This window comes from Ziziphus jujuba, chromosome 1, assembly GCF_031755915.1.
Source record: "Ziziphus jujuba cultivar Dongzao chromosome 1, ASM3175591v1".
Classification (NCBI taxonomy): Eukaryota; Viridiplantae; Streptophyta; class Magnoliopsida; order Rosales; family Rhamnaceae; genus Ziziphus; species Ziziphus jujuba.
The window spans coordinates 30,199,528-30,210,384 of NC_083379.1; the positions used below are offsets into that span (position 1 = coordinate 30,199,528).

The 10,857-nt window shown below is 31.6% G+C and overlaps 1 protein-coding gene across 3 annotated transcripts; it reads right to left on the reverse strand.

The window, feature by feature from the left end:
* Positions 1–5,009: 5,009 nt before the first annotated feature.
* Positions 5,010–9,971, reverse strand: LOC107427025 (two-component response regulator ARR18). Of its 3 annotated transcripts, none has more exons than XM_016037366.4 (6): positions 9,379–9,970; positions 8,622–8,774; positions 8,001–8,381; positions 7,835–7,911; positions 5,982–7,190; positions 5,010–5,286 (listed from the first exon to the last, which is right to left on the reverse strand). In XM_016037366.4, exons 1-6 carry the CDS (start codon positions 9,524–9,526, stop codon positions 5,275–5,277), a joined length of 1,980 nt encoding a protein of 659 aa, XP_015892852.3. In that variant the 5' UTR covers positions 9,527–9,970; the 3' UTR covers positions 5,010–5,274. The 3 variants fall into 3 exon arrangements, with proteins under 3 accessions (XP_015892852.3, XP_015892860.1, XP_015892850.1); XM_016037374.4 differs by lacking the exon at positions 5,010–5,286 and having other exon boundaries at positions 5,763–6,697; positions 6,776–7,190; positions 9,379–9,971; XM_016037364.4 differs by lacking the exon at positions 5,010–5,286 and having other exon boundaries at positions 5,763–7,190.
* Positions 9,972–10,857: the final 886 nt, after the last annotated feature.

Genomic DNA, 10,857 nt, shown 5'->3' on the forward strand with positions numbered 1-10,857 from the left:
TTGCTTGATTATTGAGTTATCTAATTATAGGGTTTTAGAAAATAATATAATTCCAATCTCAGAGTACAAAACATTTTTTTTCAATTTTCACAAAATTTTTAATATGTTCAAATATTCTATAAATTTATTTTGTGGTGTGTTAAAATTTTTAGGGTTTATGCATGGTAAAAGTAATATTATTTTTTTACTTTACCAATAATATTTTTTTACATTACAATACCACATGGTGCTTAGTATTTACTCTTTTATTTATTTATTTATCAAATATTGCAATGGTGGTGTTGAATATACAATTTATTACAAATTAATCAAGTTATAAAATAAGGTGCACTTTCTATTCAGGGGTACTCTAAAGGCTTTGCAATCTTTAAAGCTAGTTAATAGTGATCTAGCAATCGCTCTCGCATATATATATATATATATATATATAAGAAAAAAAAAAAAAAAAAAAAACCTCCCTAATCAAATCATCAATAATCAGGTAAACTCAAATATTTGTAAGAGATAGATTTGTTTTAGCTATCAAGGTGTTGGATTGATTGGTTTGCAATTTAATCTAGATTGACCAATCAAAATTCAATAACTTGATTACCAAAATACGTAGTAAACTAATCTACCTCTTGCAAATATCTGAGCTTACTTAATTATTGAGTAATCTGATTATAGAATTTTAGAAAATAAAATAATTCCAATCTAGGAGTACAATTTTTTTTTTCAATTTTCACAAAATTTTTAATATCTTAGAATGTTCTATACATTTATTTTGTGGTGTTGAAATATCTAAAATTTTTTAGTATATTTTAGGTTTTATGCATATTAAAAAGGAAAAAAAAATAAATAAAAGAAGAAGAAAAATAAAAGAAAGAGTTGGCCTTAAGAACATTTTGCATCGGTGCTTATAATTACATAATAATTGACGTAGTTTTAAGTTATTGAATATTGTTCTGACATATTAAACAATTGCTTACCAACTCAAACATATATATATATATATATATAGATATAGATATTTTTGATGAATCAACTCATACATGTTGTACTGCTAACATAAAACTAATAGAGGCTTTGACACAGCTTCTATGTATATAATGGTGTCACCAAGTACTTGCAGTGTACAAAAACTTGATTTAAGATTACCTAAACCCGCATTCTTTATATATCTCTCTATATAATTATATATATGTCTATATATATACACATATGTATGGCCTAAGTTCTCTTAGAGAAGATGATAGATGTACAATTAATAATACATTTTTTTTAATCATTGTCCTAAACCTAATCAGAGTCAACTCCTCTAAAAGGGGAAAAATCCTTTGCACTTTTTCTACCATTTTGGTGTATTTTAGACCCATTTAAATGGTATTTTTTAAACCCATTTAAGGGTGTTCTGTATTCCATTGGGACCGCAACCACATTTAGTGTTATCTTTCAAATTGTAGGTCTTGAATTTTGGTGCCTGCAGGGTTATTATGTGGTCTAAAAATAGATAGCAAAAAGAATAAATAAATCTTCTTCATTTCATCATCTCCTCTCTCTTCTCTCTCTCTTTTTTTTTTTTTTTTTAAATCAATTTTTCAACATTAAACCAGATAATGCGTAGATGGAGGAAAATGTGCTACACAAAACAATGTACAGATTGGAAATAGAATATTCTTGGGCAAAAGAAAATGAAAAAGAAAAAGGAAGGGACAGATTAATTACTTTTTTTTTTTTTTTTTTTGGTTTCGATTGATTGGCAGAGATAATTAATTACTTAGAAATCTATATTTTTCGTTAAAAATTGACAAAATTCACTGTGACAAACTCAACAATTTAAATCAATCATATTTCATATTTAGTTAATTAGATGGAGGGACATTTTAGCAAAGGGTGGCGTTATTACCACCATAATAAACTCCTATGCTACTGTATTTGGTCCTACTTTTCCAATTTTACCCCTTCCTCTTGGTTTATGACTTCTAGCTATTGAATCCCATCTTTGTTTAAAGCAATCAGATTTGTGGTGAACAACTTCATCGAATAAGTCTCCCTGAGACAAAATATGGTCAGTTCAGTCAAATTTTACTTAACGAACACATGGATCTGTAACCAAGCAAAACAATTATGCCAATGAATTCAATTAATGCATATAGATTCTCAAACGCAGTGATAGAAGTATTGAAACAAAAGGGTATATTTTTTTTTTTCCTTTTTTTTATTTTTTAATTTTTAGAATGATGAAGTTATGAGTATTTCTGTGTTGGAAATTTGGAACTTTTAATGCTCAAAATAGTATATTCTTCCTTGGCTTGGCTGCACTAAAGCCATCAAACACATATTCCATGGTTAGCTGAACACTCCCAAAGGAGAGAGTGAGTGGTGAAGAAAGGAGATTTGCAGACCTTGTAACCTTTACAATTAAAATATACTTGAAAACCCATGCTGTGGGGAATGTTCACTGACATAGCCACATGGATTTTAATACCTTTCAATGATCATCCTCTGAGAAAGGAGGGTCTTTCATGTTCTGTGGCTTGGGAAGACATGGTACTGAACTTCCTTTGTCTTATGGGTTCGCACGGACTTTTAGTCAAACAGTTCTTTTCATCCCTGCAGGAATGGGTGAAATTGTAAAGGTATGGCAAAATACCGTGGAAAAGGAGTTTATTAGCGTGGCAATAACGCCACCTATTAGTAATTGACAGTCTTGTTGCTAGCCAGCTAATTGGTTGGCTATATCAATATTGGAAAGATATTTGAGCAAAAATATACTCTCTTTGATTGCTTAATTCATGTCACATTCAATTTTTTTTTTCTTTTTTATTTTAAAAAAGGGTTCATTGTATCCTAATCAACCTCCAAAATTTGTTGAAGATTTAAGCTGGCGGTTACTAATCAAGGAGAAAAGAAATAATCCCCAGACCAAGTGTGGGAGAGCAGGAAATTAATTACTTCCAAGTGATCATTATAATAATTAAAATAAAAAAAATACACAAACTCACACACAGCTAGGTGGAAAAAAATCAATCCTATATTATTTTTAGGTCAAAGATATTATAATACATTATAAACAAAAATCCTTTTGAGCCCAGTTGGGGTCGATCGTACGGTGTTCTTTGTAAAAACAAAATAAAAAAATAAAAATTCTGTATGCTGAAGTAGTTTCATTATGATCTACAACTATATATATATATATATATTCTCCATAGAGAATTGCATATAATTGGTTATATATAAGCATAGAAATGGCAATTAAGGTCCATGTGATTGTGACTATTGCTTCACTTCTTTCCCCTCCAAACAAGGCAAGTACTACGTTATTTACGTACTATTTTATGCATATATTTTCAACTTATTTCTTTCTTTACACGATGAGCCAATCCTATGCACGCTTGCTTTGCATTCTATTGACTTGTAATTTATTTGGTTCCTCCATTTTCTTCCCATTTCTAGTTTGTATTTATTTTGTTTTAAAATAAATCATAATTTTTTGTCAAGTTGATGTTTCTCATAAAGATATCCAAATTTGCTGAAGCAGATGTTCTTATTCAACAAGTACAGGAAAATGATTAGCTAGTTTTGCTATTAATTTGGGAAAATCTAAATGTTTTTCGGTGGAGGTGCGGGGATTACTCCATGGGATAAAGTTGCCTTGGAGTAGGAAAGTTCAATGTGGAAATATTCAAAAATTGCGGTTGATTTGATTGGACATGTGATAGTATTTATTGGAATCAGCTTTGTTTTAGAATTTTGTAGGCTTTAGGCCGATCTATAGACCTTTTTTTTTTTTTTGGGTCAAATAAATATATAAAATAAATAATAAATAAAAATGATATTTTTTTATTAAATTTTAAGGATTCAAAATTACATGTAATTAATAATTCTAAAATTTACTTTCTAAAATTATTCAGAAAAAAAAGAAGAAGAAAACACTAAGATGTCCATATGACACGACCTAAATTAAAAAATTTTATTTGTGAACAATGGATGTATTGAAAAACAATACCATTTTTATAATTAATTCTAAATATTATATATGAGAGAAAGTGGAAGATAATAGAAAGATATAAAACATAAAAAACTAAAAGCGTAAAAATTTGATAGAGATTTATGTGTTATACATATTCAAGAAATAAACTTTGATCATACCTAAATTGTAGCTTTATCTGAGAAGAAAATAATTATGGTTGTAAATTTTTTTTTTTTTGAAATTTACAATATTATTTATAAATATTAATTACTATCAATAAGAAAACGTAAAAATATAAAATAATAAACGGGGCTATCTCTTATTGTTATTCTTACCATATATTTAATATTTCAATTGTTAAAACTATTTTGAATAATTTTTAAAAAAAATTGGAAAATATTTAAAATATACATTCTACGAGTGGGGGAGTGGGAATCTTGACCAAAAAGGACCTTGTGCCATTGCACACCAAGCTCGTGATTAAGGTGGACACTGAAATTATAAGAAATTAGGGATGATAAAATGCTTGATCCTGTGAATTATTTAAATAAATGTACAAACAGATTAATCTAATTTGCTAATTTATTATTATTTTTTCTCAAATAGTCTGAAATATTCAGAAAAAAATCATATAAGTGAGTAATAATATATATTTGAGATCGGTGTATTTGGAAATGGTTTAGTATAATTTTTTTTTTATTTTTTTATTTTTTTATTTTTTATGTTAAACGTCCCAATAATCTTTTTTTTTTCTTTTTTAATACTAGAAAATCACTCAAAGATAAATCCTTTTCGGGTTGAAAGCTTGTTAAGTTGCAATCATATACAAGAAAACTATACTTTTCTCCTAGACTTTCTAAAAATTAGAAATTAAACATGCACCAAATAAAATTAAAAAAATTAAAGAAACAAAGAAAGAAAGAAAGTGTTTTCTATCAAAAAAAGAAAGAAAGAAAGTGTAAAACGTATCACTTTTTTCTTTCCCACTTACCAATTCCCAAATCCCAACTCATTTGTCAACCATTTAGTCTTGATTTTTGTTCAATAAGAGCGGAAAAAACAAAAGAACAAAATCTTTTGAATAAATTTACAAATATGTTCAACCACAAGTTTTAATCTGCTTTTTGAAGAAAGAAAAAAAATAAAAATAAAAGTTGTAATTTGCTTTAAGAACTCGTACATGAAAACTCCCACTTCCCATATTTTCTACTCCTCTTTCTCAGGTTTGCCAAAGTCTTATATTAACTGGGCCAGCATGCCAACAAGAGCAACAGCTTTTATTCAAAGAGCCACATGTACGGCGTGCACGGCAAGAGCCCCACCTAGCACCTTTGCTATTAGAGAGAAAGAGAGAAGAGAGAGAGAGAGAGAGAGAGAGAGAGAGAGGGGAAAAAAAAAAAAAAAAGCCATTGAAGAGGAAAAAAATTTCAGGTTCGCAAATGATAAAATGATAACAAAAAGTTAAGGAAAATTGTAGAAACTTGAATATGTTAACAAGGATGGGTACCATGATAATTTTAAAACGAAGCTTTATTTCATAAAGGATTTGAATATTGAAATATTTGAGATGGATTTGTGTGGAAAATGGAACATTGATTTTCGATTTTTTATTTTTTATTTTTTTTGGCTAAATTCAATAAATCATTTTCGTGATCAGCTATAAAACATGAACCAATCAATCCACCAGTGGACCCACTCTAACCTGCCATAGCATTTGTATCATTGTGCAACTCCATCTTCTACAATTCCACATAAAATTGAAAAAAAAAATAATAATAATAATAATAATGATAATAATAATAGTAATAATAATAATAATAAAAAACTTTCTTAACTCATAATATTTTTCTTATTATATAATTGACTTATTGATAGATATAAGTTGGACAAATCCCGGACTATTTTTTCCTTTTCAAAGAACGACTATCATAACACAACTTCGTCAACTGTAAGATATCCATTCACAATTATGACTCTGCCAAAGTAAAAGCACATAAATCAGCAATGCAAGAGCCAAGAATCGCCATACCCTTTTCGTGATAGAGCTCATTATATCATCCAATGATCCATAACGGTTTTTCATTTGACCACCCTGTAATTTTGTTTGGTCAAAGGAGGGCTTCATCTTGGTCTCCATGGCAGATTTTTCAACCACAATGGAATGAAGAGCAGATGGAGTAATACCATTTGATTGGTCTTTATTTTTACTGCAGACTGCATCACTTTTGTCAAGATTTTGGCTCAAGGGATTCAAATTCCTATCAGCAGATACTGAGGAATTAATGGCACCAAAAGTCCAATTCATGTAGTGCCTGTAATCTTGCTCATGTTCTTCCCACCTTTGCTTCCGTATGTAGTTTATTGGCTGGACAATATTTCCAATCAAGCCTTCTCTGCATTGTACATCTCCTCGAGGCTCTGCTAACAGACTGAAAGGTACACTTACAGAAGAAAAACCTTGTGGATTGTTCCCAATCTGATGGCAGGTAGAAGAAATACCCAAGTTGCTAGAATGCGAGTGATCATGATTGTAAGACCCACTCATAGATACAGCATTTGATGGAAATTTTGATAACTGACCGGCACCCTGCAAGCTTTCACTACATCGATTGTGATCCGGGAAATTAGACAAAACACGGTTACCAAGTTCAATAGACTTCGGATTTGATGAAGCTAGCCCAAGGTTCATCAGTGCTAATATACTGTGTGTTGGCTGTGGATTCCATTGGAACATCAAAGGATTGCCTGAAGCACCGGACAGAGAATTGCTTGAGCTACCCATAATCACTCTAGTATCTGGAAAGCTAGGCAGCAATGTCAAACCTGTTGTATTGTTAATGGAATTGAAACCTCCAATATGAGCAGTGCACTTGTCCTGTTGCAATTCATTGTGCTCCAGTGATGTTGGGATCTGTATAAATAAATTTTTAAATTGGCTTGCAAGCACAGATCCTTGGAGCTTCCCAAGAGAATTGGACGAGTTGCTCAAGTTCTGCGGATCGACAGGTTCTGCAAGTCCAGAAGGAGTTATTCCTGGCAAGTTCAAACCAACTGGGGAGTTTAACCTACCAAGCATCCCTCCAGGTGAGTAGGATGATAAAGCAGTGTTTGCAACACTTAGAGACCCATCAATTGAACCCATCTGCAAGTAAGTAGAATCTTTAACACCCAAAGGGGCAGCCTTTCCGCAATACTGAGCTTGCATATTGTTTAGTCTTTTCAGGTAGGACCTATATTGCTGCAAACATAACATGAAATGGTGAGCCTAAAATATGCTATTTAGAAGAAATTCACAATCGTTAAGCATACCACTTTTGCAGTCTCTATACAACAGGTTACTAAGGTACTGAAACATATAAATTACACCACCACATTGGACAACTCTTTGCTAAAATAAGAACCCCTCTCAATTGATACATACAAAGGTCATGATTTCCTGTAATCACCCAAGGAATGAAGGACTACATCGAAAAGCATGGACTAGCATTTCAACTCCAGAATTATTTCAGTGGGTTATTGATAATCAGACAAGGATTGACCGACTATATACAAAAGCTTAGACTGATATTTCAACTCCATAATTATATGGGTACGTTATCTTGATTTAACCGCCAAAAAAAAAAAAGTTTCAAGGCTCCAAATCAGTAGCCTTCTTGGAAAAATAAAAATCCAAATAATCAACTGGCAACGTTTTTGCTACATTCATTATTGTAACCGTTTCCTACTACTCTGTGCAACATCTTTGACAGTAACAAGAGCCTTATCATATGTTCAATACTATTCCAGTGTTGAAATAGTTCATTTCTATTTGAAGATTTTGCTGCAGAAAAGCCACAACATAGCAAATTCAATATGCAGGTAAAGCAATGGAAAGATATGCACCTGTAGATGGCTGGCGACATTTTCGCTTGTCAAACCTTTAACGTTCATCAGGGCAATAATTTTCATAGGGACAGCAGCTGCTTAAGAGTTAAGAAAAGAAGAAAAGAAATAAAATCATCTCCATATAAGAAAAACAATGTGCAAGTAGTTGTAGCAAAACACTCACTTTCAAGACCCAATTGATTTACAGCTGCGACAAACTTCCGGTGTAGCTCCACAGACCAAACTACGCAGGGCTTTTTCTCAGTTTCATCATCTTTGCCATATTCTTTCTCCTCTTCATTTCGGTGCTTCTGTTTCATGCTTAGTTTGTCGTTCTCGCCTGAATTACCACTAATTGCCACAGAATTTGCACTTTCAGTTCCATGACAGGCCTTGTCTAGATCGGGGGACTTATTTTGGTCCTTGGAATCACACATCCTTTTGCGGATTACATGTTGCCAAATATTCTTGAGCCGTTCTATTCTCACAGGTTTCAGCAAATAGTCACAGGCACCAAGGGTAATTCCCTTCATAACAAGCTTGGTATCACTATTTGCTGATAACACTGCAAACATATTAGGACAAAAATAATAGTAAGTTATCTGCTGCGCATACCGTGACGGTACTAATTTTATCTGCAAATATCGTTCTCTATCAACTACCACAGAAAACCAATTACTACTGACTGAACAGGAAGTATGTCACCTCTAAGGTAACTCTCGAACCCAAAAAAATAATAATAAAAAAAAAATATGCAAAGTTATATTGAATATAACACAGAGTAGAAGAAGGGATATATGCTTACTGATAACGGGCAGATCCATTTCAAGCCTCACGAGCTCAAGGAACTTAAAACCATCCATCTCTGGCATATTCACTTCAGTGATCACAATGTCATACCTATTTCTGTTTACCCTCAACATTTTCAGTGCCTTGATCGCCTTATTTGTCGCAGTAACTGCATCACCCGTAAATGAATTGCACAAATTTCAAAATCAAAATCCAAAAACCACAATCAAAGATGAACATCCATATGTAACTTTCATTAGTAGAAAACAGAACTCAGATAATTGGAACAGCACAATTCATAGACACCCCAATACCTTTTTTTTTTTTTTTTTTTTTTTTTTGGTTTTTTTTTTGGTTTTTTTTTTGTTTTGGGGTTTAAAAGAAAAAGACAATTTGGAGAACACATCTAGCAGTATTAACGCCTAAATTTTACCAAGAGAAAGCCAAAACTAAACCACAAGCAAAGTTGAAAATAGGGAGATTTTTAAAAACACTTAAAGATATTTATTTATATCCGAGTCATATGAAATGAAAGCCTGATTCCACATAGTGAATAAGGAATTGAGAAAACGTTGTTACAAGCTTAACGAACCTACTCTAAATAATAGAACAGAGCAACACGAACAGAGATTTTGTTATACTGAAAAAAAAGATTAAAATTATGTTGATAAAACTATTTGCAATTCAAATAACTCATAATTCCATGAAATTCAACGCAACTTTGGGCACGGAGAAAACAATCAACGAGATAGGAAGAGAAAAGACAAACCAACCCTGATACTGGCATTTACGAAGCATCGTCTCAAGCACTTTCAGACGAAGTGGGTCATCATCAACAGCGAGAACTCGCATACCCACCGGAAACCGGTCAGTTGCTCCATCTTCAAACATAAAGCTATACCTCTGGCCCTCCACAGTCATTGCGAACGATCAACTTCAGAAGCCCAAATGAAAAACGGAGCACCAAGCAAAGGCCGCAGAGAGAAAAGTTGAAAACTTTAAGCCTTTTTCAACAACCCCGGAAGACAAAAGAACACGAAGCAAGAGACAGAACAATGGGATGGGATCAAAAAGAGACACTGCCGAGAGAGAGAAAAGAATGTGGTTGTAGCTTTTTCTTGCCGGTGGGTTTATATAAGGTTAACTCCTCCACTTCTTCTCTTCCCAGTCTCTAATCTCCATATGGAAATGGAAGAAGACCAGGAAACCGTTTTCTTGATTATGCTGTCCACCCCACCACACTCCAATGGACCCCATTGAGTCACCAATCAATGACTTTGATCGGTGTATGAGACGCTCATCATGCTTAACATGGCCCACTAACTTCTCTGATTAGAGCATAATTAGCAACGGTTTTCCAAATGGCTCTATGGTGTCTCCTCTGGGTGAGCTTTCTATATATATATATTTGTTTTTTTATTTTTTTATTTTTTGTGAGTATCTAGATTTACAGGAAATCCGATGATTATGTTTGCATTAAATGATAATGAAAAATGATAGTCAAAATTTTAAACCGTTAAATTCCTTCTGATTTGTTTGAAATGCCGTGATTTTTTTTTTTTTTCTTTTCTTGTTAAGGGAAGTTCTTTTGTAATTTTTGTAAGTTTAAACTAACTATATACAGTTCTACAGGAATTAATTTATTGAATTATCTTTGTTTTCTTCTTTATTTTTTGAATTAGGATTAGATATTATTTGATAAAGTTTCTAAAAGTTCAAAACAGCTTTTGATGTTTAAAAATTATTTTTAGAAATGTTTAGATAATTTTCAAAAAAATGCTTATGAGCTTTAAAAGTACTTTTAATTAAAATTAATGAATAATAATTTCCTTAGAAAATATTTTTAGAAAAGTAAAAACAGAAGCAAAAAGCTTGCCATTAGGCTAGGTATTATCTAACCACATTACATGCTTGTTTTAAGGTGATTTTAAGACTGATAAAATTATTTTTAAATGTCAGTGCTACTATAATATAAAAGTTAAACATATATCAATCACAGAAACATAAATTCAAAATATACCCACATAATTACATATATTGTATTTTTAAAATATAATATACTAATTTTTAATACACAATTATTGAATCAATATAAAATTTTTCAATCTGCAAAACAGATAACAAAATAACAGGAATAATGTCTAATGAACATAATATTCTCTAATATTTTTCTGTCCGATTTGCACCAAATAGACACCATAAGATGTCTCAAAATCCTATTCTCAATTTTATGTATCGTATTCATTCACTGA

Bases quoted from the DNA above. Each gene is read 5' to 3' on its own strand.
- LOC107427025 (XM_016037364.4), bottom strand. From the start codon at position 9,526: ATGACTGTGGAGGGCCAGAGGTATAGCTTTATGTTTGAAGATGGAGCA. The intron at 8,775-9,378 runs GTTGGTTTGTCT...CGGGTGATGCAG, and splicing joins TCGTAAATGCCAGTATCAGG to TTACTGCGACAAATAAGGCG. The intron at 8,382-8,621 runs GTAAGCATATAT...ATATGTTTGCAG, and splicing joins AATGGATCTGCCCGTTATCA to TGTTATCAGCAAATAGTGAT.